At 42.1% G+C, this 27,255-nt stretch overlaps 1 protein-coding gene across 1 annotated transcript; it reads left to right on the top strand.

Annotated features, from left to right (window-relative positions):
* Positions 1-1,840: 1,840 nt before the first annotated feature.
* Positions 1,841-27,240, top strand: alx4a (ALX homeobox 4a). The gene is made up of 4 exons (XM_023805846.2): positions 1,841-2,516; positions 16,086-16,399; positions 21,490-21,618; positions 22,984-27,240. Exons 1-4 carry the CDS (start codon positions 2,171-2,173, stop codon positions 23,299-23,301), a joined length of 1,107 nt encoding a protein of 368 aa, XP_023661614.2. The 5' UTR covers positions 1,841-2,170; the 3' UTR covers positions 23,302-27,240.
* Positions 27,241-27,255: the final 15 nt, after the last annotated feature.

Genomic DNA, 27,255 nt, shown 5'->3' with positions numbered 1-27,255 from the left:
AGTTTACCTGGGGCTTGCCTTTTTTTTGAAGGCAGACTGGCATCGGGGCTAAAATACTCGGGGCTAGGCTTAAAATATCGGGGGCTTTTAGATGCAGGTAAACAAATTGTGTCAACAGTAAATAACGATGGGTCATTTTAAAGCGTATCATATCTAGTCTGAAAAACAGGAATTAAATATACAAAATAAAACAATTAATTCCATGTCAGGAAGTAGACTTTTAAACTATTTCTCAAAAGCAATGACTTCTAGTGTATTGTTTTAAACTTAGCTAACGTAATCGTCAGTCTCCACACTACGACGTATAATACGGCAGGTTATTTATCTTTACTTAAATCTGCACCGTTTGCTGCAAGTTGATTGGCATTATAGATGCTATCAAGAAATAGCCTTTCCCTAGTCCCTGCTGTTTTAGGACATAAGGACAGCCAATACTTAATGAAATACATAAATTAATAAACAAATAAACAGACAAAACAGACCCCTCCCCTAAGTTTAAAAAATTATGAAAATATGTTATCTCTTGCCCTTACGCATGCAAGAATTAAAGACCAATGCGCATTATGTAAATTAAGGTCTACGATGTTTACTACATGTAATTAACTTACATGTACATAGAAAAAACTGTGACAGGGAAAGTGTGAAACAAATACCAAATGTGTGCAATTTTCGTGTGAATTGGTGAAACTGAAATAGATTGAGAAGCGTTAACTTGTTTGTCTTTCTATATTGTCCAATCTGAGTTACAAATACACAATCAAACTATCATTATTTTTTCTGCTTTTAAGCACCATGCAACTTTACATACTACTTTACAAACAACATACGTAAGAAAACACCTCTTTAAATGCCACCTGCCTTTCCAGCCTAAATTTATTCGTCTTTGCAGTTGTAATATTGCTGTATTAAAATAACTTTTACTGTACATTGTGTATTTGCGCAAACACACGGATACTGGCCTGAAGTGGGGCGGGGCATGCAAATAACAGGGCTGTAGTGTAACCCCCCTACCCTCTTTATCTTAGGAATGACTACGTCTACCTATAACTTTCCCTTGGGAGTCAGAAGCTCTGTCTAGCTTCCTGTGTGCAAAGCATGTGTGTGACGTTCAGTCTGGCTTTCCTTTGCGGACGCTTGCAACATAGGCGGTGCGGATAATCTTCAGCATTTTAATTACCTAATAGATTACTGAAAAAAATAATAAAAGGTAGAGATTAGTGCCAATGCGTGGGAAGTTATGGCAGAAGTATTAATAGAATAGGAATGTCACGCTAACACCGGCACTTTATTCCATACCAACGTGCAATAATAATAATAATAATAATAATAATAATAATTGTTGCTGTTGTTGTTCTTGATGATGATGATAATGATGATGATAATAATAATCGATAAGGAAAGGAACACTGTCCTTTCACTTCAGCATGTTGTATGGATAAGGTTTTAATTGGACAACACATTATATCAAATCAATAAAAATCACATATTTTAATATGATCTTGTGCCATCCCGACACGTTGAACGCTTATAAATGAAACAAACCAAAACTCCTTGCACACTACAAAATGCATACAAATTTGATTCGTGAAAGTAACATGAATTTCGAAAGAACGGCCCGGGCGTATTAATTCATATATTTGTTGGTATTTTGTTCACTGTAAACGTAGGGGCTTGCATCCTCACTAGATTAACCATGGCAAATCCACCATTAAATTGCTTGCTTGAAATCAGTTACATAGTCATATCACGTATTATCATCTATTATCATGTATTGGATCCCTCTACATCTACAACCAAACAGATTTTTTTTCTTAGGAGCGGAGGTCTGACCTCACCCATTCATCCCATCTACATAATGACTGAGCAGAGGTCCGGACCAGCGTCTGTGTCACAGGGTTTTGTTCACCATATAGCAGGAGTACAGCCCTCTGAAAGAAGGAGACTTTTTGTTACTGGTCTAAACCCCAAGGATTCGGTCGGCTTTTAGATTCAGGAAAATACCTGAATCATTTACACCCGACCGCTAGTGTGTGTGAGAGAGCATGTATACGTGTGTACGAGTCTGTGCGTGCAAGACCGAGACAGCGTGAGAGTAGCTCTTAGCTCCGCCATCAATAACGGATAGAAAAAGAAATCGGATCCCTTTTTTCCCCAGAACATTTTTTTAGGAATGAACGCGGAGACGTGCGTTTCATACTGTGATATGGCATCCATGGATTCGTATTATAGCCCGTCTGCACCCCAAGGCACGGATCACCAAGGAAACCCTTTTAGGACATTCCAGGCAAGTGATACCAAATACAGCCCCACTTTCATGGCCAACAAAGGTCAGGTTTTTGGGGAAAAGTCGCGAAGCCCTTTCCAACAGGATTGCCCGTCATTGGATGCGACATCTGAGGAAGGCACCTTCCACAAATACCACATTTTCATGCAAAGGTCTTCTTGCAAAACTCCTCCAGAAGACAGCAAACTTCACCAAGACAGCGGGCACGGCGGAGCTCTCATCCCTTGCTATGGTGAGTTCACTGAGAGGCTGTATCATTTAATTTTTATTGTTTTTTAGTTGTTTTCGAGGGTAGGATTGCAATTTTAAGTGATTTGGATTTGTAAATGAGCTAGTGACGCCTGTCTGAAAAAGACTTAAATCTTCAGTTCTTTTTTGAAAATGCATACGTGATACGACTTCATCCTAACGCAGTCATCCTGTATTCTGTCTTCATAAATAATGAGCCACCTAAAAACTATGGCGCGGGTTATCAAGACATTAACAGGCGTAGTTTTGTGTTAATCTGTTGTGTTAATATACTTATAAAATGTATATCCTTAATATACTTAGAAAATGTGTTTCAGACAAGATTCAGAGTTATTTGAAATAAACGACAAACTCAAACAGTATAACCACCTTTCCGTCGATTTATTTTTTTCACTGCAACTATTCTCCTGTGTAGTTACTCCTACAAAGTAACATAACGAACGAGAGACTAAATGAGAAAATACTGTATGCGACCCGCAAGAAATTCTACTTTTTGACTAGTTTAGGCAGGAACTGCAAAAATTTTGCAGCTGTCTTTAAAATAACCACATTTGTAAACACAATAACAGAGTAGACTAGTATAGCGTTTGGAGCATTAAATCTTCCGTTTAGAGGAACGAATTAAATTTTCTTTAATACATGTTATAATCCTTAATAGTGAGCTGGATTAGACTATTTAACTAATACTTGTGGATATTGCAATGACAAAGACATATCCTTATAGACGTAGACCATCGGCAAAGCAATAAAACAAAGAACAATACGTTAAATATATATGTATATAGTGCCCTACTTTACTTTTAGACGTGCAAACACCGCCTGCTTTAGACTGCTAGAATTAAATTGACAGTACATAACATACTAAGGCGGAAAACAGAAAACCCTCATCCTCTTCAGCAATGATGAGTAAAAACAATAACTAAAATGATACTATATGATTTTAGCCTTTAAACCGCAAAAGTGAACTAAGAAATTTAACCAATACAATTATTTAGTACAGGTTCGCGGTGCATACTACTATGTGAAAGCTTAATAATAATAATAATAATAATAATAATAATAAAATATTTATTATTATGAATGTTGTTGTTGTTGTTGTACTACTATAACTACTACTAGTAGTAGTACTAGGAGTAGTAGTACTAGTTGCTGTTGTAGGAGTAGTAGTTCCAGTTCTCAACCATCAAAATCAGATAATCACAGATACATCAACCACACAGATACGGACAGACACTTTTTTGGGGGGGATACGGTGCCACACGTTGACAGGAACAGGAAATGGTGCCTCAGTTGTAGAGCAAATACAACCAGGCCTATACAAATCTTACATGCACATATGCAAATAAACCAATGGCTATTCTGTTGTCAATGGACTTATGCGACTTCATTGATTAAAAACGTCTGCATGGATGAGGATCATTGGCATATTGTAGACCGTCATGTATTTTTTCACAAATTATCTTAAAATGTAGGCTACTTACTGTACCTGACGTACAGTACCTTAATGAAGCATATAATAACGATTCCATTCGTCGTTGGTATTTTAAGGCTAAATACGTTCCATTAAACTCACAGGGCATAACTTTTCTACGCTCCCATAAATCCTCTCTGTAAATGTTTGCTTTCTGACCTCATGTGTTTTTTAAATTGGGGGAAAAGAACAAACGACAGAAGAAGACTGAACCTATTTACAACTTTGTGATGATAAACTTTAGGATTTTTATTATGTAAAACCACCTCCGACTTTTCCCATGCAGGATAAATTGATGGGAGATGAATGGGTTATTGGAAAGCGGATAAATACGTTGATATTAATATGTTATTGTAATGTATTAATATTGTATTAATAGGCTCTACCACTATAAATTACGTATTCATAAATTTGTATTAAAAGGTCCAATGCAATTCTAATACAGCACAATTTGTTCAAAATATAAGGTAATGTGAATGACTATAAAATCTTTTGACAGAAGTTATTTGCACATAAGGTATTCATTGGGTTACATGGGCTATATTTAATAGCAAACCTTTTTTTGACAGAAAATTTAAAGAGCGACTAAGTTGCCACGCGGGATGACAGATCAAAGTGAGTTTTTATGATAGAACGTGAATTATAAATCTATATTTTGACTGTAAATCCGACAAAGTGCCTTGAGTCAATTTGTGTCGTTTAAATTTAAACTTATTTTCTCCACGACTTTTTCACCATACTCGGTTGTCATATAGACCTGTTGATTAATTTACTCTTACAGTAAACTAAACATTTCGACACCCCCCTCCAAAAAAGAAATATAGACAACTAGATGAAAACCGCAGATAGCACAAAAATAAACAGCTGACTATAATAATAATAATAATAATAATAATAATAATAATAATAATAATGATAATTTCTTTGTATTTGTTGTCGTTGTTGTTATACAGATCTCGGCGAGATTATTGAAAAAGTATAGGTTGTAGCCTATATAAAGGAGGTTTGGAACACATTGACTACAAAAAGCCTGAATTAGTCAGCGTAGATTTCCATCAAACTTTAAGTGACATAACATAAAACTAACATAAAAGAAAAATACTTTCGTCCAAGCACCCATAGCATCATAATTTATTGACGCTTGACGTAATATCAGCTGCAGATTTGAATTAATGGCGGCCTGTTGTGCAGCTGGCTGTGAATACGCTTTACTTTGTCAAAGACTCGCCGCTCCATTTATCCTTGTTTAACTGGCTGATTTTTGCCGGCATCGTTATAAACTTAAGACTTAATAAAGTAGAAAACACGAAAATTTAAATTATTTTTTGCAGAACCGTGAAATACTTTTTTGCTTTTTCTATCAATTTTAATTTTGACAGTATCGCGATGAGTCTTTAGTTGGTATATATTTTTGTTACTGAGAGGTTTTACAAAATAGGCTACCGCAAAAATGTAACAGATAGGCCCACAAAACTTGTAAGCGGAAGAATCGGCAGGCTGCCTGAGAGCACTGGGATACATTTGATTTTAACGTGTAACATAAGCTGACAACTACAAACGATTGTAACATACACATCCAAACAAAAATATAACCGTTTACGACATATTGATTAGACATTAAATTACTTTCCGTGAAATTCACATGGGATATGTTTCATTTCTGCCAATTTTGACTGTATGCTGGTTTTATGCACTCTTCTAAAAATCAAACATTTTTGTATTGTCTTTCGGTGGTCGCTTTATAATGAATGATTATGATTATTGTACTGCTAATAGCGTGTGGCTGACTGAGAAAAGTAATTCTCTGATTATGAGAAATTTTGTTTTATATGGTTTTATGTAAAAATGTAATAGATTAGTCCATCATGATAAATTTTAAGCAGTAGGCCTATAGTTTAATTTAGTTTAATTTTTTTTAGCAAATAATTAAACTGCCACATTTATTGAACCAATCGAAATTGTAGGCTATATTGTCGATGCCATTCAACAGACCAAACTCCAAAGAGACAGACGGAATTGCAATGCAACATACGGTCCACTTAGGAGTTTATTGAATATCAGAGAATTGCACGTTCAGTTTAATCAAATAACCATAAAAATAATTTATTGACGATTAAAAAGACATCCACAAGAATGATAGCCATCATAATCCACGTGTACGTGCTATTATGTTTGATTTGTTACTGTTTAACTTTGTTAACTTTTCATCTTTAGTGTAATTTATATTGATTTCAAGTATGCAAGGGTGTTGCAGTATTCAATATTGGTAAGAAGCAAATCAGCCTAAAAACATGGTCCCCTCACAATATTGGTGGTGAACAGGGCCAGTTATTGCTAAACATGACATAGGCGGCTGCCTAGGGAGCCAACTTCCGAGGGGATGCAGCTTACCTGCCGATCTCACTTTGTGTTGGATGGGGGGCGCCGGTGGTGATGCTCACTTAGGGTGTCAGATGGGCTTGGACCGGTTCCGGCAGGAACATGTCCCTTCTGTCCATAGCCAAATCCATGCCCTTGCACAGACGGCGACATACACACAAAGGGATAAACAACAGGCAGCCTGCCTGGGATGAGAATGAGAGGTGTGTCGCTGGCACTTTCAATTGTCGCAGTTTCAGCGCTGATTGGAAAACCGCAAAACTGCTGCAAAAGTCCAGAGCTGCCAGCGGCAGAGGAGTCGGGGTACGACGGCAAATTATGTCCCATAAAAGAACGTGAAAAATACGAGTCCCGGCTTTCATTCTCGCCGTAAAATGTCCACGTGAACATTTTTTGAACTTAGTTAAAACTCTAAACATGAGAAGGAAACAATTAACTGTAAAATGAAATAACAGAATGCTTCTCCAATATATAAGAAAAACGTAATCAGAAAGACAAGAGTGTAACGCTCAGCTGGTAATTAATTAAACAGTCAGCAGGCTATTAGGAATGCGGAAATGCTGATAAGTTTTCGTAAAAAGTTAGTCTTTTGCTGGTTTTAAGGAGTGAAAAGGTGCACATTTTCAGCAAAATACATCCACCCCCCTTATTAACAATAAACAAAATGTTACAAATGGCATGTTTACCCCACTGAGAAGTAGCAGAACCCATTTGGCTTCAAACTGTCCTGAGCACTGAAAATATTTTGAGGACCTGCTAGAAATACAACTTTAATGTAGCTGAACATATAAATATCAAATAAAGTTTTTATGGAACTTAAAAGATTTGTCTGTGGGCAGGGCACTAATATAAGGGAACTTGAATTATAATCTTAAATTGTAAACAGAGCTGTGGAAATATTTCAGCTGTTGGCAGCAAAATGATCTTTTTGTTCTTAGGCCAGTAAGATGTGGCATCTGTTTGACAAAACCACCAATTAAGAATGACAGCTTTAGGTCCGTGAGCTTGGGGTTTGACATGGGCAGCCTAAGACAACATTCTGCCACATGGTAACAACCCGAGTTATTATAGTGATCATGCAGTTATAGGAGCGCTGGCTGCAGTGTTCACATGAAGAATTGCATTGGTGCTGAGGTGAGCTACCTGCTGGCACTCATTATAATTAATACACGCTATTTCCTGTATGCATGTAAGTCATTTTGACCAAGTTTTCGTGAGGAGTGTTGGAAGTCCTTAAGTGGTATTTTGCTTAACCTGAAAACGAATCTGGCATCAGTGCTCTGACTCCACAAAGCAAAACAAAGAGTTACGGAAATAAACCAAGAAAAGTTCAGAACACTTCCCAGAAAACCGGTTGCTAAATGTAAAATTTGGAAAACGTTCTTGTAAAAAAACACGTCTTTCCATTGAACTACATAAAATTGTTTATCAAAGCATAAGGCCAGAAAGGCCAATTCGCATGTTGTAAACATGAAACGCCAAGTATCAGCAGCTGTTAGTCATTATTAACTTGATTCTTAAGGAAAGGATGATCTAAAAATTGAACAGGCACTTTCAGAAAAGCGTGTTAAATGAGAATGAGTGCATGCTCATTTGAAACGGAATAGAACAGTAGAGAAATGCCAGTGTAACAATGGAAGTTTTTACCTTCTTGGAAAAGACCTGACACTGTATGCGTTACGGGGATCAATAAAGTATCAATTATAATAATAATAATAATAATAATAATAATTATTATTATTATTATTATTATTATAAGCAAACTGTCTGGAGCCCTAAGTAGGCATCAGACTAGAGGCAGCCTGTACTAGATGATAGTGATGCAACTCTTCTGATTGAATGAATGTTAAAGAGACTGCAGGAATGCACCAGGACCACAGAGAACGTTACTGATTAATAGCGGCTTGTCGTTATTTTTCATACATTAACACCACAGGGGGCACTATGACAAGAAGTGACTGGTTTCCATGATCTAATGATATCAACATCCTCTACAAACATGCTACATCTCAACATGCAGTTGGCTTGGTTATGGATGACTGAAGAGGTCCATGCATGAATGAGCATCAACATGGACATCATCCCAGAAATTAGGCCTTGATAATCTACTGCAGTTCTCCTATACCATTGTCATATGGAGTGAACAACTTAATTTGTAACACCAGTTAAATCAAAGACACAAAACCAACCTAGTGCAATTCCGAAGGACACACAAACAAGGCTACAATTTCAGAGACCCTGAATAGGTTCAGACAGACAAACTATAATGTATGGGGAACCAATGTAATTTAACACCTACATCCTGTGTGTGAAGTTTGGTTGGGGGTCTTTAGAAATATATATGGACTGCAGAGTGGGGAGACCTGTACATAGGGCCATGCGACTGCATGTAAGGCCATATGACTGTGCATAGGGCCATATGACTGTGCATAGGCCCATGTGACTGTGCATAGGGGCATATGACTGCGCATAGGTCCATGTGACTGTGCATAGGGGAATATGACTGCGCATAGGTCCATGTGACTGCGCATAGGGGCATATGACTGCGCATAGGCCCATGTGACTGCGCATAGGGGCATATGACTGTGCATAGGGCCATGTGGGATGTGAATCTTTTCCCAGCCCCTGATCTGAGATGAGAAGCTGTTTGTCTCAGTGTCCCAATTGTCAACAGCTGCTCAGTATCCAGGGGTCAGTTCTCACTAGCAAAATGTGGCCCCCCTGCTGGTCCAGGAACAAGGGTCTTCATTAACATGTAGTAGGATATTATGAGGCCTAGAGTCCTAGAAAGTTGTTGAAGACCAGTCAGAAATGGTTTTTGGGATAGTAAGTCTTAAACTGTTTATGCAGACACAATAGTACCAATTATTAAAAGGAAACTGACTGACTCATAAAGTGATAAATGATTTCAAATGATCTTCCACTGTTTATGCAAAATTATATTTCCCATGAGGGTGGCACAGTGGTTAGCACTGCTGCCTCACAGCCAGTAGGTCCTTGGGTTCGGTCCCGGGTCCTTTCTGTGTGGGGTTCGCACGCTCTCCCTGTGTTTGTGTGGGTTTTCACCAGGGGCTCTGGTTTCCTCCCATGGTCCCAAAGTGTGCAGGATAGGTTGAGTGGTGAGTCTAAATTAGCCCTGTAGTTGTGTGTGAGTGTGAGCCCTGTAGTTGTGTGCACCCTGTGGTGTGTTGAAGACTGCCAAGGGTTGATTCCCACCTGCACCCATTGTTCCTGGGATAGGTTTCAGTCACACCCCCCCCACCCCCCCCCCCCCCCCCAACAACCCCAGTTGGGATTCAGCAGTTTCAGAAAATGGATAGATGGATATTTCCCATGTACATCCTATATATAGAGTAATTATTCCAAATTTATACAGATAGAAATGTATACCAAATGCTCAAAGTGTAAGGGATCAAACAACTGATACAAATTAAATCTGTGTTGGGAAGTGATGAATTTTGCACTGTTTCCTTCCACCAAATCAAAACACTCAATCTTCCTCATTAGCAGAAAAAATGAAGACAAAATTATGACATGCATCCTTTGAAAAGCCTTATACATTAACAGTAGAAAGTTCCTTCTACCAGATTTTCCATTTCAGATTTTTCCCCCTCAAGCTGTAATGGTACATATGATATAGGGCTCCCACATGCTTTGTACGTTTGCCATATTGGTCATTTATCTCACTCTGGGTGAGAACCAAGCCAACAACGTGAAGAGAACCCCCAGTGATGTAAGTGTCACGGCTGCAGTCTGACACAGGACCAAACCCGAAAGGCGTTCTTAGGATTCCAGGCAGCAGCCCTCCTAGGGGAATTCCCCCCCCCCCCCCATTAATTTCCCCCCGTTTCCTCTTTCAGGCAATCTCGCCAAGATTATCAGCCTTCCTTGCTGGGAAACCTCAGCTAATCAATAGGTATTTAACACAGACTCGCGCAAACTCTAGCATTGTTGTGCCAAGTCTGATTGCAGTTTGAAAGTTATTTTAACATCAGCAGGCTTTTCCAATATAAATACAGGATGAATGAAGTGAAATAAATCTAATATATGAGCAACAGCGGGAAGAAGCTGCGCTCAGATCAGTGGGGCGGCCACGGTCGGGTTGCGCGGCACACGCAAGTATCTCCATCCATGCAGTTCCTCTGCTTCAGGGAAATCAGTCTCTGGCACCAGGCCGCCACACGGAGGGGATGCATTAGGGGAAGCTACAGCAAACCAGCAGGGCAGGACCCGTTATTGGGCATAAAACAAGCCGCCGTAAATTTAGCTACAGTTTGAAACATCTTCCGTGAAGACTCGTTCACCGTCAGGGGATAAGTAGTTTTTATGAGGTACCCCCTCTTTGACATGCTTTGCGTATTTATTAGCAATAAGCACTAGTTATTTGTACTTTTGTGGATTTGGAAACATACAGCTGATGAGTATAAAACACTGATTATTGAAAAGAAAATTACTGTATTACAACAGTACCAGGTTGATGTCTGTTTATCTATGAGCTTCAGATCTGGATTTTAGATAGATAGATAGATAGATAGATAGATAGATAGATAGAAATTATTTGACTTAATGAATTATTATTAATAATAATTGTATTATTAATAATAATAATTCATAAAGTCAAATCATTTCTATCTATCTATCTATCTAAAATCCAGAACAGGCTCAGTTCTAATAATAATAATAATTATTATTATCATTATTGCACTTTCTGCGGTATTTTAGATTTACCCCGGGCGTGCTACAGAGAGACAGAGTAAGCTGCTGTTCCGGCGATTTTCTCCGGTTTCGCCAGTAGCGGTAGGTGGATCTCTGAGAGGAAGCTTCGTAATGCCTCCACACTACACTGTTAGTAATGCTGATCTCCGCCGGCGTTTACACTAGTAATGAAATGAGGACAAAAGCCGATGACTCGGGCTGTCAATCAGGTTACACGTTACACTCCCACGATGTCAGTTTGTGTCTGCGGGTCAAATCCAAAATAGCGCTTGTAACGGAGCACCAGGCTGTCGGGAATGCCCGTGAAGCGCTGAGATCTGAACAATCTCGTAAGAGCAGAATAGAGGAAAGCGCATCTTCAAATTAGCACTTAGCGAAGAAAGCACGCTTTTCAATTTTCTTCTGCTGCTCTCTTCTAATAAAAAGTCTTAACCCACAAGAACTTTGTAAACAATTTTCGATTTATGTCTTTTTAATAGGTTCTCTGTGTGCTTCCTTTTCTCCCTTTGAAAGGTTTGCTCATTAACCCTTTTGCTGGCTCTTCACGGTGCCTGATTTTAAGCGTTCCTTTTACTATCCTTTTCCTGACCTCACCTATCGCTTTCCATAAAAACGCGGAGGGGACGCCCTGGTACTTTAGAGCTACTTAAATTAGACTTTGATGTTTTCCTTCAGAGCCCCAAAAGCAGCTAAATGTAGGCCTGCGATGCCGGTAAAACTCGACATATCCTGGTCGGGGTCACATGGAGTCTATCCCAGGCAGCAGAGGGCACAAGACTGTGGTACACCGTGATGGGATGCCAGTCCTTCGTAGGGCATGCACACAGTCTACGGGCAATTTATAGGCGCTAATTAGCTTAACTCCATGTGTTTGACTGAAGTAGAAATCTTTGCATTACTGTTCTATAAACTAAATATATGAATATATAGTTTATTACTTTAAATAGACCGATTATATGCTATAGGAGAAGTTATGGGTCCTAAAATCCTACCTGGATGTTTCTTGATACGGATGAATAGCAGCACACTGAATTCTTGTTCAGATGTTTTTTTATTAAAATTGTAAACTTAAAAAACTATCAAATCTTGGAAAATGTCACTTGGGCCTCTGCATGGTTATTTCCATACTCTACAGAAAGCGTCATTTGCATTTAGGCAGTAATATATAATCACTGACCTTTCACAGTGATTCCCAGAGGATAATACATTAAAACCAGTTTACAGCCCGTTTCGGGCTTTACAAGAAGGTGTAAATGCACTAGGGTTAAACTGTCAATTAGTTCTCCCATTTGACCTTCTCTTCCACTGTCACCCACCGTGTCCTACTCCAGCTATGCAGTACCCAGAAAAAAGGGTAAAACTTTGTACCTTTGCTTGTCACTGGGGCTGTACCCTTGTAATTATACCTTTTAAGGAACAGAAAAGGACTCTCAATAACACTGCTAAGGTACAATCTGCATTAATGTCCCATCAATGGTACTGTACAGAAATGTTCCAGAGTTCATTTCTGTACCTTAAAAGGTACAATTACCTACAGCTAAGGGTACAGTTTGCAGACCCTTGAGGGTACAGCCCAAATGACAAAGGTACAAAATTTTATCTTTACTTTACACTTATCACATTGGTGGAACACTTACGGGAAATACGTGCTATTTGAAACTTTGAAAAAAAAAGTTATTTTTTCTCAAATTTTTTTACCAATTTAATTGACTGACTGATATAACACCAGACATAGGCGTAGATTTGTTGAAATGGGGGGTATCACCCCCCTCAAAAATACCACATATAATGCCTGGTTTACAAAAACACATACAATTTCTCATTACATATTTTAAAGTTTATTTTCTTACAATTTTTATTTGTAGAACCCCTACCCTCCTTTAAAATGGTTTGTTCTCAACTCCCGCTCTGGCAGGCAGAAGCTCACTTCCAGACCCACGAGTAAGGAAACCGCATAGTGAGCGGGGAGCGCAAAAGCACGGTACGGCTTTACATGTAAACTTAACTCATTGAAGACTCTGTCATAAACAGTTAATCAAAAAAGGCCATGTGAAATGGTGGAATGTAATCATCTAATGTCGATTAAGTTTCAGAAAGATTATCTTATTTGATTGTACAAACTGCAGCCAGGCTGGTAGTTAACAGCATAGCACAGATGGCAACGCTGATAACGTACCGCTACGTAGCGTTTGTGTCAGTCACAATTCTCACCCCACTTTGTTTGCTGTTAGGGTATAAGAATGAGTAAGAAGCCCGTCAAAAAAGGGGCCAGATCTGGCATTTATTTGGAAAATGCCATAAAGTCACTCAATTACCTGAATCTCAGACTCATGAACTTCATAAATAGCACTGGCAGAATGTCTTTTTATAACTTATTTTTTTTAACCAAGAAGAGATTCAGTAAATCTCCTATATTTATATATGGGTCTGTAGGACAAGATCGCTATTTTACGTGTGTTGTGTTTCTTTTCAGAAAGTTAGGATGTGTTTGTGAGAGAGTTAGGATGTGTTTGTGAGGGTGCAGGAGAGTGACAGGGGTGTCATTGTGGACCCAAAGCTGAGGTCATCTCTCCACAATAAATGGCCTGACATTTCTGGGAGAATCTTGCAAATTGTGCATAATTTTAATAATTCCCGCAAATTCAGCATGCATAATGCGGGACTTAACACACTTAAACTACCATATTAGTGAAGAAGAATAACAATAAAATGGAAAGATACATTTCACTTTATATATTGTAACTGCAACAGCAATAGTTTTATGAAAAATAAAGAATCGACATGATGTCGCACCTCTGAACCTGAGATACCGGCCATCCTCAATGTTAATATGAAACCTATGCCCCTGTTAACAGGTGTCTTATGCTGACTCACTACCCAGGTATAAAAGGCTAAGGCAGGATCCCAGCAGCCTGGGACGACCGGGACTGCCCACTGACAGGCTCCTCGGTACAGAGGGGAACAATGAAAGGCTGAAATGCCCCTTCATCGCGAACAGAGCAACTGCAACTGATGGCTGTGGGATCTTGGCTCTCAAGCTAAATGTGAAATAGTTGAAAACATCACTGTAGAGCAGATCCAGCTAAATGAGAAACATGCATGGCATTGGGAGAAGGAGCAGAGCTCTTTATGGAGATAACAGATCACAATATATCAGGCGGAATATAATTAAATGGTTGTATTAATTGAGATATCAAACCAGTGCAAGGCTGACTTGGGCAGAACCCTACAGAGAATGGCCTGATGCATTTGCTAAAGAAGGCTGTTTGGCGGGGGGGGGAGGGAGGGGACAAGTTACTGTGAGCTCAGCACTCTCCGTGGAGGAAAGGAAGAGGCGGGTTTGAATGGGGAGTATAAAAAAAAGAGGCGTCCCCACGAGAGACGAGCCTGAGCTCACAGGCACACTCCTTAGTGTGAGCGTGTTCCCGACACTGACAGATTAAAACGGTTTCCCCATGCGACAACTTGCTCTTCAAGAAGCCGAAAGATAAAGTTGGTCGAAAGATCAACAGACTTAAATTGGAACCACAAAACTCTTCTCCCTGCTGACACATTTCCAGTAAACAAAGGACGGAGTGTTTTGTACAGCATTGCGTTGGCCCACGGGCTTCCCCACCGCGTTACCACTCTGACAGAGACAATTTGTGCTGAGTCCCCCAGAGGTAGCCTTCTGCTGTCTTGCCGGTCCACCAGAGAGACTTACAGCCACGTCCAATCACTCAGACGAGTAAGCAATGGTCCCCCTGCTCTCTCTGCCAAAAGTAATCAAGGACCACGGCCATAAACAGGAGACTTTGATCATGTATTTCAAACAGCCCAAGAGCCTTTTCTGCTAGGAGCGACTGGCACGAGCAATCTCGGAGGAATCGTTTTGAAATGTTCGTGTTTTGGTACACATGCATATTCCGTTTCACCTAACAGGATGTGTCAGTTCGAGACAGCTGGCAATGTGTGAGTCATTAGACCCTCAACGCTGGTACGTTCCCATCAGGACTTAGGGCTCAGCTCTGCAAAAAAAAGAAAAACAACAAATGGAAAACTGAAAATCACCAAGCGAGCCCCAGTGCTTCACCAAGATACAGGCCTCCTGGCAAATCTATTCAAGGGCTTCCACGTTCAGAAAGAAAAAACTCACCTTTCCTCACCATTCTGACTACACTCCCAAATCAATTCACTGACTGGGATGCCCCTTCACTGCTGTCCTGTCATTTCTAAACTTTTTAGAAACTGGCAACGTCTGAGATAAGAAATCCCAGGTAGGTTCCACAGTGGATTCTGTGCTCCAGCAGTTAAATTCCTCAGTAGGACGTCCCCTGGTGGACAGCTGGAGTGATGACCATCCATGTTTCCTACCTGGATCTACATGTGGGTGGTATTCCCATGTCACCTTAAAGTGTAACAGTTTCAGGCAGCTGTGCAGTGTACGGTGAAGGTGATGCGCTGTTATTGATAGCTGCCTTCCCAAAGAGCAACCATCCCTGTCGGAATATACAGAACAGAGCAGTAGTGTGTTGCTGACTCGCCGCTCGTGTTTCTGCAGAGTACTTCACAGCACAGGGTTTCACATTCACTTGCATGTTAACAGCTTGACCGGGGAAATAAGTCCTGGAAAATTCTTAATGGCACTCACTTAATTATGCCTGGATATCCAAGCTGCAGCAAACATCTTATTATGTAAAGGACACTCATGCAGTATTTACATTAACATTAGTTTTGTGAACAATATATCATTGTTTGTCAATAAATGGAAGGGATTACATCCTCTTAGCAAAATGCAACTGAACCTTAAATGGGAAAGAACTGCTCTTTCATTATCGAATAAAAAAGTCCTCAGTGCTGAAACTGAAGTAACATTTTAACATACAGTAACTCAAACTCTGTCATGGTGAAGGGTCATTCAGGCTTTGTGGCTTGGGGGGGGGTTACACGTATGAAACTCTCTGTTGATAGATGTCTTCTCCCCTGCACCTCCCCTTCTCCCCACAGCCAAAGAGAGGACTGGTCTGATAGATTCAGACCTTTCCCCAAACATCGACCCAACGGCGATGGAGGGAGGCTACCTTAGTGTCAAGGATCCTGGGGTGAAAGGCTCCCAAGAGAGGCCGGGCCCCGAGCTGACAGGGCCACTGGAGAAGACTGAGGGCGAGAGCAACAAGGGCAAGAAGAGACGCAACCGAACTACATTCACCAGCTACCAGCTGGAGGAGCTGGAGAAGGTGTTCCAGAAGACGCACTACCCGGACGTGTATGCACGTGAACAGCTGGCACTTCGCACGGACCTGACTGAGGCACGCGTGCAGGTAGGTGCAGGCATCATGGCACATCCCTATCTCCATCCACATCCACATTGAACCACAGTTTGCATGGCACATCCCTATCTCCATCCACATCCACATTGAACCACAGTTTGCATGGCACATCCCTATCTCCATCCGCATCCACATTGAACCACAGTTTGCATGGCACATCCCTATCTCCATCCGCATCCACATTGAACCACAGTTTGCATGGCACATCCCTATCTCCATCCACATCCACATTGAACCACAGTTTGCATGGCACATCCCTATCTCCATCCACATCCACATTGAACCACAGTTTGCATGGCACATCTCTATCTCCATCCCTGTCTCAACACATCCACACTGAACCGCAGTGTGCTGGTATTTTCACAGTTTGCACATCCACACTGTGCAATGGTTTTAATGACACTCCATAAGGACACCATAAGTGCTCTGTTAGACTATTAATAAACTGGTAACACTTTACTTGACGGGACACAAATACTTAGTAATAACTCAGTTATTACTGAAGTACGAATTATGAACAAATACAGTAGCTACTTGAGATAAAAGATGTCGATTTATTATTGGTAAACTAACATGAGATCAGTATTTCACTTGTATTATTCATTACTTGATCCTTCAATAGTTCCTTATTAGTTCCTTCAGTGGTTTACAAAGGGTTACAGAATTAGAAATAGTAAATATATTTACTGCTTGAGAAAAAACATACCTTATAATTCATTAATGATGAATTAACATGAGATCAATATGTAACTATGACTTAGTTTGTGGTTAATTAATACATAAGTAGAATACTATATTATTTGTGTGGCATCAAGTAAAGTGTTACCAATAGAACTTTAGGATGTTAGACAGGAAGCTCTACAAACTCAAGCAGGAACTGTGGCAACATCCACCATCCAAAGCCTGATCTGAGGATCTTCTGTCCCATGGTGACTGCAGCATTCCAGCTCTGATGGACAGCCCCCCCCCACCCCTCAAGAACCCCTCGATCTGTACTGTTTGTTTTTTATTGCCCTGAATGGGGGAAAATGTGTGCCTCCCCAGTGTGCAGGTGTCAAATCCTCCACTGAGGTAAATGTTCATGGTCTAAGACTTTTCCTGCAGCTGCAAATCCTTACAGACAGCAAATCCTAAGATCACAAAACACATTATATACATTAAATTCCAGTCTGTTAATGTGATATGTAGCTTCATGCAGAGTAGTTATAAATGACAATGACAAAACAATATTCTACTTGAAAAAACTGAAAACAAATTGGATATTAATCATTCATATTTCTTTCAGCTGCTAATGTTCTTCGAAGTGGTTCACACGGCTTTGCTTAAACTGACAAATCACAAAGTTAAAATATAGTCCAAGGGTCTTAAATTGTTTGTTACAAATGTCAAACTACTGCTCAGTCTCTACACATTTCAGGAGTAGAGAGAGAGCAGTGCTTTGGTTTGTGTATGTTTCAGACACAGCTGAACGGTCTGAGGTTACGGGTATTTCAAAACTTCCTGTCGGCTTACAAACTACCTTACTGTGCCGAGTTAGAAAACAGAGCGACGTCATGACCGGGTTTGGGAATACAATCCGCGCCGAGAAGCAGCACAGACACAAACTGGGGATCTATGTGCCAGAGTCCGTTAGAAAAACAGTGAACATAAATCCTCAATGCAAGCAGAGCCATCTATTTAATTGAACTTTATTTAAATTATACTTTGACAGTACAGCACTCTTTAGTAACAATAGTAGCAATAGTGCTTGAGAATCTCCTGAAGTCAAAAGAAAGAGATCGTAAAATATATTGTTTGTCCAGTGTTTTGAAAGGAATGCATTCCTTGTGTATCTGTTTGTGGTCATTTAAAGCTCTGAAGAAAGAATGTCTCAATCACAAAATGTACCCTTCTAAAAAAAATAATACATTATTCATCTGTACAGTGCTCATCGAGAGTTCCTTTTTGGGAGAAAAATGACATGTATAATGCATTGATTTCAGTTAATTATGTTATATTTCTTCTAGAAAAATTATTACACTTCCAAGTTCAAGAATATGAGGCACTTCAAGGTCAGCAAGCCTGCAGATGAAGGGCATTGCCTGCTTATTGAGTGGCACCCCAACCACAGGGCAGACCGGGCCAGACCAGGCCAGGCACCAGAATGCAGCCCCGATTAGCACCTATGGCAGATCACTGCCCTCAGGTGGAGAGGATTGCACTGAAACAGCTTGACTTCAAAGGCAAACCACTACCCAGCTCCCTCCACATGGCTGGATTTAATGTGCCCTCGCGTTCCTGCGCGATACGAGAACATAAATAAAGCTGTTTAATAAGCCCGTGAGCTGCTCAAGCTGTCAACATCCTGACCAATTAAGGGATCACCGACACGTGTGTAGTGCAGTCATGTTTTCCTGTGAGGAGCTACCGTCCCAGCAGAGGGTGGGTGAAACACACCCTTATCATTATCTACAAGGTGAGGGATCACAAAGAGTCTGATTACATAATTTCCATGGTCATTTTTCCTCTGATTGGCCAAACCATTATTTTTATTTCCCCCAAAGACAAATCAGAATAAGAGAAGATAACAATCATGCAAACATGTGCTAGACAGGCTAGGGGGCTGGAGAGAGCCGGGGCCAGGAGATCATGGCAGCCTCTGTTGGACCACGTGTTATTCCACTGGACGCCAGAGACCAAGGCCTCAGGAAATTAAACATGAAAGGAAAACAAACCTCTGGTTTGGACAATCTTCCATCCCATCATTTTCCTAAGTTCTCCCCTCAGATGTAAAGAGTCAGAGATAGAGAGAGGGAGACAGCGCAAGAGGGAGAGAGGGAGAGAGAGGGAGAGTTGGAGTGCTAATGGAGAAGAGAAAGATAAGACACTTCATTCACCAAGCCAAGAAAAAATATGTAGTGCACCGTTATATCAATTACATCAAGCTCATCAAAAATATTATGACAGTTTACGCTACTGCAAAATCAAAATAAATCTCCACAATGATGCATTTTTATAGGCAATAAAATTTTAAAGCAGTAATCAATTTTTTTTTATTTTGCTTAATAGTCATAGCAAAACCTATTCAAACAACAAATGCATTAAACTCATTAAGCAGAGGGGAAACACTGATACTCAGAATGACTACCAAAACGCCAGAAGCTAGTATCAAGTTACCATTGCAAAGAAACACAAATTTGTGAGTGACAGGGTGACAGACTGCTGGCCCAAATCCAAGCCTGCTTTCATTTACATCCCTCTTTGCCTTTACATGTAAGAATATTTGCGATAAACATCTCAGAACAACCATCTTAAACTCACATATCAAAGGCAATTATCCAGTGCTTTAATCATGTGGACCTTGAGAACCCTTCAGAAAAGGCCCTGTGGGTAAAAAGCTCTGTGAGGACCTGCGATTGGGTTTTTGCCGGCGTGAGGAAAGGCGTGAGGCATGTCTGAGGCAGAGAACTCCCTCCCAGCTCTGCTGCTCCCTCCCGGCTCTGCTGCTCCCTCCCGGCTCTCCTGCTCCCTCCCGGCTCTCCTGCTCCTTCCCGGCTCTCCTGCTCCCTCCCGGCTCTCCTGCTCCTTCCCGGCCTGAACAGTCACTTTTGGTTTTGTTAATTCACTCCCTCCTTAAATATGTCGCTAAAAATGCAAAAAAGAATCAATGCATATAAAATCTGCGAGCTGACTGACCCAACGCCCTTTCTCAGAGTCAAGGTCGACTTCATGATGACCCGAGATAGCCAAGGAGGATCTGCTTTTTGAAGATGACACTTCAAGCCTCAGGGGACAGAAATAAAACAATCAAAACATAAACAGAACAGAAGGCAGAGACAATTATCTTCCTTTTTACTATGGAAACAGGAACCACTCAAGTAAGATAACAGCCCCAGTGAATGCTGGTTCTGTTTCTGGATCGCATGTACAGATGATACTCCTGCTATATGTGTTTATGGCACCATGTCGCAGAACAGAACACTGTACACTAAGGATACTACAGCTATAATGAATATGGTGTCAAATGGGAAGCAACACATGGAGCAGCGTGATGGCAAAGCCAGCGCCTAAAAGCTGATGGTGGATTAAGATGAATGTTCTGTTGGCACCAGCTCCAGCAAAAGAAGACGGACATTTAGCTTTTGCAAACATACAGCATGTGGGCAAAACAATCAAAGAAAAAAAAATACATACAATGGAATAATAAAAGAAACTTTTGCAAAACTTTGCACGCATTCACACTGAAGTGAAAGCTGGCGCGGTTCTGCAGTGGCCACATAGCAGTATTCTTTAAATAACAGGTAAATAAGAGCTTCGGCTTAGCTGGAGCACAGCGAGGCCGGCAGGCCGGCCCATGGTGATGTGTTACTGACAGGGAGGCTCTGTCTGGATTAGGGAGCCTGCATCAGCCTGGCTCTCTCAATTTTATTACATCTCCCCATTGTCCATGCGGAGTAGGTGGGAGGGAGCGCTGCTCTGCACATGGCTGGCGGCTCGGCGTGATGGCGATGGGGTGGGGGGGGGGGGGTCGCAGGCCTCCAGAACATTTTTTCAAGCACCCTGCCGCGTTTGATCCCTCTGATAGCAGGGGCTGTCAAAGAGGGGGCCTTTACAGACTCTGTCAGCTCCTCGGCCTTCAAAGGTCACCAGTCCCCCCCCCCCCCCCTTCTTAGCAGGAGTGTTTTTAAGAAACCCCCTCTACCACTCACTCATGCACACATGCATGCACACACTCGCATGCACGCCAGACACGCATGAAAGTGTGAGTGGATCTGTCCCTAAATCATATTCCCTCGGAGGGATCTGAATACCCCAGCAGGTCTGCCTGGGGGCCTTTTCACCGTGTCAGTTCAGCAGATACCAGATGAAGTGCTTTAACCGAGCATTTTTTTGGGGGGAAAAAAGGCACTCCCCCAGATATGACAAAATGTAAACGAGTAAAACGTATACAAAGTACATATAAGTTCATAGATTCCCACGGAATCATAAATCCATGGCTTATTCTCCTGCTAGTGTGAATCGCTGGCATGCCTCACCATCAGACCTCCACGGGTCAGTTCTAACCCCCCCTCTCACCCCCATGCCCTCCTCCCTCCCTGCAGGTGTGGTTCCAAAACCGGCGAGCCAAGTGGAGGAAGAGGGAGCGCTTCGGACAGATGCAGCAGGTCCGCACGCACTTCTCCACCGCCTACGAGCTGCCGCTGCTCACACGGCCTGAGAACTATGCACAGGTACGTCCACGGGAGGGGTGGGGGAGCGGGGCTGCTGATAGGGGGACCAACAGAGCCGACCAATGAGGCGGCACGCAACATTAAAAACAAAAGTGGGAAGTACTAGTTAAATTCTCGGGGGTGCATTTGAAATCCATGGTCCCTGCTCTGCTGCTGAGGTTTACAAGCCTTCAGCTGCTCTTAGATCAGAGACACTTTATGGACTGTGGAGAACTCACTCAGGTGCTCCTATAAATATATTATTAGGCAGAGCCAGATGGGCTAAGCAAGACCAAAAAGAAAAAGATGAGTGGAGAGTCTCCATGGCCTGGGATTAGCGGCCCAGTGCAGTGTGCAGAGCACTGACAGTGCAGACAGGAGTCTGGACCAGCACGGGGAATTCTTACTGGATCCGGGTCCGCTGGCTTACCTCCAGATCTGAGACGCAATGGTGCCATAGTTGGGGGGGAGTTGTGCGTGCCTCCTGGTGGGGGCCCAGAAACCCCCCCCCCCCATTTATTATGAATCTTCTGTGGGGTCGGAGGGTGCGGGGAGATCTTCGGTTGGGGGGGGGGGGCGGCACAGCTGTGGAATGCTGCACTACGCACATCTGGGGGATCTCCCCGAGCAGGCTTTCATCTCCCTCCCATCCCTCCTACAGATACTCAGGCCTGCCTCAAACTCCCACCCCCCCCATCCCACGCCACAGCACTCAGCACCCCTCCCTGCCATTAACCACACACGGTGTGGATGGACCAGCAACCGTATTACGTCATTTTACATGCTGTGCACTGAGTGCTATATGACTTTTTAAAAATTCTATCAAGTAGGCTGTTTGACGCTAAAAATATTGAGGAAAAATAAGAGATATAAAGGGGCAACTTCAGCGCCTGCACTCAGAAGCACAATGGCCACAAATGGAAACCATTTAGGCACCAGTTTAGATCTGGAGAGAGGAAGCATTTTTTTACAAGGTCAGTGTGGTTTGCAGTAAGCCTCCTTGTACTGTGCTGTAAGCACATTTTCGCATTCTTGTAATTCAGCACTTATTTTTCCCTGGTTTATTTGAATGTGCTCTTATATAATCTGATTATACTATATGCACAGTCTTTAAATAGTTCAGCAAGGGTGTGACACAGTTTGGGATGCAGCAGCAATGATATAATGAATAATATAGAACAGAAATAGCTTGTCCATCTCCCTGGGGAAACTGTTTTCACCTTCCACCCATCTTCCCTGTCTGTGAGACATACAGACACACATACGGGTGAGAACCACACTAGGGTCACGTTGGCCAGTGATGGCCCATGGCCCCAGTGTTGGCATCACTCTGCCAGTCACAGGATCAGTCAGAGATCAGACCTGATGTCCGCCTGGCTCTTCCAGATCCAGAACCCTTCATGGATCGGGAGCAGCAGCACAGCATCCCCGGTGCCAGGCTGCGTGGTTCCCTGCGACACGGTCACCTCCTGCATGACGCCCCACCCCCACGCAGCCAGCGGCGTCTCCGACTACCTGGGGGCACCCAGCCCTGGGGGCCCCGTGGGACAGACGCACATGGGCGGCCTGTTCTCCGGACCAGGAATGGGTTCCGGCATCAATGGCTACGACCTCAACATGGACCCTGACCGCAAGACGTCCAGCATCGCGACGCTGCGGATGAAGGCCAAGGAGCACAGCGCAGCCATCTCCTGGGCCACATGAGACCCATAAGCCCCTGGGAGGCCAATCAGTGGTCCAGCCAACATGAGACAAAAGTAAACACTCAGCTTGCCAAGCATTAACCGCCGTTTGAACTGTAACCCAAAGAAAACTACAAATCTAAACTAAAAACAACAACCTTAGTAATTAGAATCGTCACTCCGGAATCCTTGAGGCCTCTCACTATTTCCGGAGCCTCCCTTGGGAGATCCGAGAGGCAGGTGATGAGGGGATTCACAGAGTTGGCTGGCCTGGCCAATCAGAGACAGCTACCGATTCACGACAAAGGTACGCCAACCGAAAGCCAGTCGAGAGGTGAGTAGGACCAGCCATCGCTCCCAACTCAAGAAGGTCATGGATGTTTGCGGCATCAAGTACAACCACTGTCTGGGTTGGATGATGTTTACAATGAAAAAAAGAAACATTGAGAAAACTCAATGAATGAGGTAGATTAATTACAAACACAAATTTCATGTTAAAGTATGCTGGATGCCAAAACTGTTCTAGAGGTTTCTAAAGACTTTGTTATTGGTCAGTACACATATTTACAGAAATATTTCCCCAAAAACTGCCGTTCATTTCTGACACAGACCCCATCACCTGGTCTCTTTACTGGCAGGCCAGCATGCAGGGAGGTGACCATCGACCCACACATCACTACATCCGATGGAAACAAACACCCAGTGAGCTTGTAGTAATTAATCTGCACTGTCAGTCACATCACGCTGAGCCAAATGACAGGTGACTTAGATGCTCCACTAAGTGGCATGACTGACACAGCCACTCACAGCGGATCTTCTCTCAAGCTCTATCCATGTCGTCACTATGGACCTGATAAATCTTCCTAAGGAAGGTCTAGATACACATCAGGAACAGCTCAAACGCATCAGATTTAAGTCAGATATATGCCAACACAGTCATCATGTTTCATTCGGGATGTGAGACTAAGGGCTGATATAGATCCCATCACAGCTGGACAGAGACCATAGTACAGAACACCAAGGTCTACAAGTTTAAGGTTCAAGTTTTCAACCACATTTTATAGCGCCAAATTTTAGAAAAATAACTTCTTTGGAAATACAAAATATTTGGAAATCCCTTTTCCATTATCACAGTAAAATAAAAGTGAACAGCAGTTATGACCAAAAAAGTTTTAATTTCATTCCTGGAACATATCTTTGTTTTCTGATCACTTCTCACATTTGTACTAAATCAAGTGGCTTCCGTAGATTAGAATCTCAGACAAAACCTCCAGCTCCTGATGTTCCATAGATGAAGGTTCTGAATATACAACATTACCTTGCTAAGACTGGAGAAATAATATGGGGAGCTTCTCCTATTTTCTCCCACTTCATCATTTGCCCATAAATGGCTTCCTTGCACTATATATTATCTTCCAATCACTGATCCTGTAAAAGGCCAATGGGAGGGGCCTGGAGCCTATCCCAGCCAGCATAGGGCACAAGGATGGGCAACGCCCAGTGTTAGATACCACTCCATGGCAGGACATGCACACAGGCACACACCAGGATATTTACAGACAGTGAGGCATGGGAATTTTGGGAGTAAACCCACAAAATACAGGTGCAGCATGCAAACACCTCATAGCCATGGCGCAACCCAGGAGGGATGAGGCACAATGCAAAGCCTATTATGGGTCCATTAACTTCAACAGCATAGCATATTGATAAATAGGCGTAACTGTCCCACGTAAAGAACATGACCTTATGCCAGAATAAGAGCAAACACAGCAACATAGGAGCTACTTCTGCGCTGGGAGTTCAGCCTCATGCATCTCAGCACCGCAGCAAATCATTAGATGTGAACAGCCCAGTCTGGATGTTACTGGCACCCTTAAGATTTCTGCTGCTGCGTTAATGGCTGTATTTGTGTCGGGGAGGGGGGCGGAGGGCTAGGGAGGACCACGCAGCCCCCATGCTTCAGGAAGGACAGTGCAGGCAGTTGTGCTGGGGGGCCGATGTAAAACAAACATATCCCACACGGGGCTCCCCTTTCAGCGCCGTGGGGCTCTGTGTCGCTCCCCCACTGACAAGCGGCATTTTAATTAAGGCCAGGTTCTCTGTGGACAGGGACTGTTGGTGCGAGAGCCTCAGAGTGGCTGCAGAACATGGTCATACTGGGCTGCTTTTTGGGCCAGAAATAGGAGTCAGCAAAAGGCAACACTGAATCCAGCATAATTGCTTATTTTTAGTTGTCATCTATATAGTTTATCTTAATCCTCCCAACTAGCATTTGGTTAATCACATGGAAACGTTACAGGAATGTAGCAACAACTAGTCCATCTATCTGACATCTGCATGGATCCCAACCAGAAAAACTCACTACCTCACAGGCCAGCACTGTCACATCACACCTCGAAGCTGGGGAGTCCGCATCCTCCCCCCCCCCCCCGTCCTGGGTGTCCTGCGGGAATCCTCCAACAGCCAAAGCCATGCAGCCCAGCACACTGGCATCTCTCGATTGCCTACAGTACATGAGTGCAGTTGGGATTCCCTGTGATGGACTGGAATCCTGCCGAGGGTCATACCTGAATAAGCAGTAAGCAAAATGGACATGTCCAAATATTGTGGAGATCCAGAGTTCAGAAGCAGTACACTCATAGTGCAGGAAAAGATTTAGCTCAGGTGAACCGGCAAACATCTTTGGGGGCAACCCAGAGATTGTGAAGGGAATGCAATGTGCCTGCAGCTCGAGGTCACAGAGATGCCGCTCTTAGACACTATTATGTTAATCCCCCCGAATTACTACAAGTGCCCATTCACCTGCAAAGACGAGTAAAACTAAATTAATTAAATGAAACACCCCCATCTGGATTCACTCACCTCATCCCATGTTCGCCATTGCAAATCACTGTTAGAGACCGTGACAAGGCTGACAGTATTTTACATTTAAGTTAACCCTCAATTAAAAATTGTCCCCTACACTTCTAATACTACTGAAGTAAAAAATGTTACACAATGTATTATATTATTAATTTTGGAGTCATGTGTTACTTTTCTATGCAAATGAACTGATGTATTTGCAGTTTTAAACTAAGCATCTTTATAAATCTAACTTGTTGTAAAGTATTATTGTACCTTAGGAGAAAATTTAAGGTTATTTTTTGTTTGCATTTGATTTAACCCAGGCTTTAATGGCTTCAAATTTGTATATAAACATTAAGTTTTTACAGCTGTAAGCTGGATTTTACTGCATTTAAATGTCTTACCTTTAATCATATTAATAAGCTTTTTGTGTTCCTTATTGCACTTAAAACATCTGAGATGGAAACTAGACTGAGACCCATAACACACCCATAAAGCATCACATGCTGATTTGCAACCTCAACATGCCATTTCTAAGACCAACACTCTGTTCCAGTAGATGCAGATCTGATAGAAAGCTTGTCTGTTTTTGATCTCTTTTGATCACAGCATAACTAGACAAATAATTGTAAATAAGCGAAACACTTCTCTACATTGACTAGAGCTCGGTCCTATTCAATCAAGTGGGACGCACCCCAGCGGAGAGCACTGCCTATTCAAGTAAGTCAGTCCACAGTGGGTGAACAGTTCCCAACAATTCTGAGTGGGAAAGACATCCCCCTAGGACGATTTCCCCCAATCCTCCACAGGAATCTTTGTTGTGTTTTTGAAACGATGGAGCCAAATATATTCTCTTAAGTCTTACTCTCCCTGCTTTAATATCTTGAGGGAATTTTACACTAAACTTCCACAAAGGCCAGAGGCTTCCAAAGCTTACAAGCATTCAATCTGGAAGCAATGAAAGGTTTCACTTTCACAGAAAAAGTATATCATTCTTTTAAAACATGAAGGGTGGAGAATTTGTGTGCGTGTTTGCAGTGGGCTTGGCAACTGTTGTTTAATTTTAATTTGTGTTTTTAAAGCATACTGGTCATCAATAAAACATTGCAACACAAAACTGTAATGTAACAGC

Source organism: Paramormyrops kingsleyae, chromosome 11 (assembly GCF_048594095.1).
Source record: "Paramormyrops kingsleyae isolate MSU_618 chromosome 11, PKINGS_0.4, whole genome shotgun sequence".
Taxonomy (NCBI): domain Eukaryota; kingdom Metazoa; phylum Chordata; class Actinopteri; order Osteoglossiformes; family Mormyridae; genus Paramormyrops; species Paramormyrops kingsleyae.
This window is presented reverse-complemented; position numbering and strand designations above follow the sequence as displayed.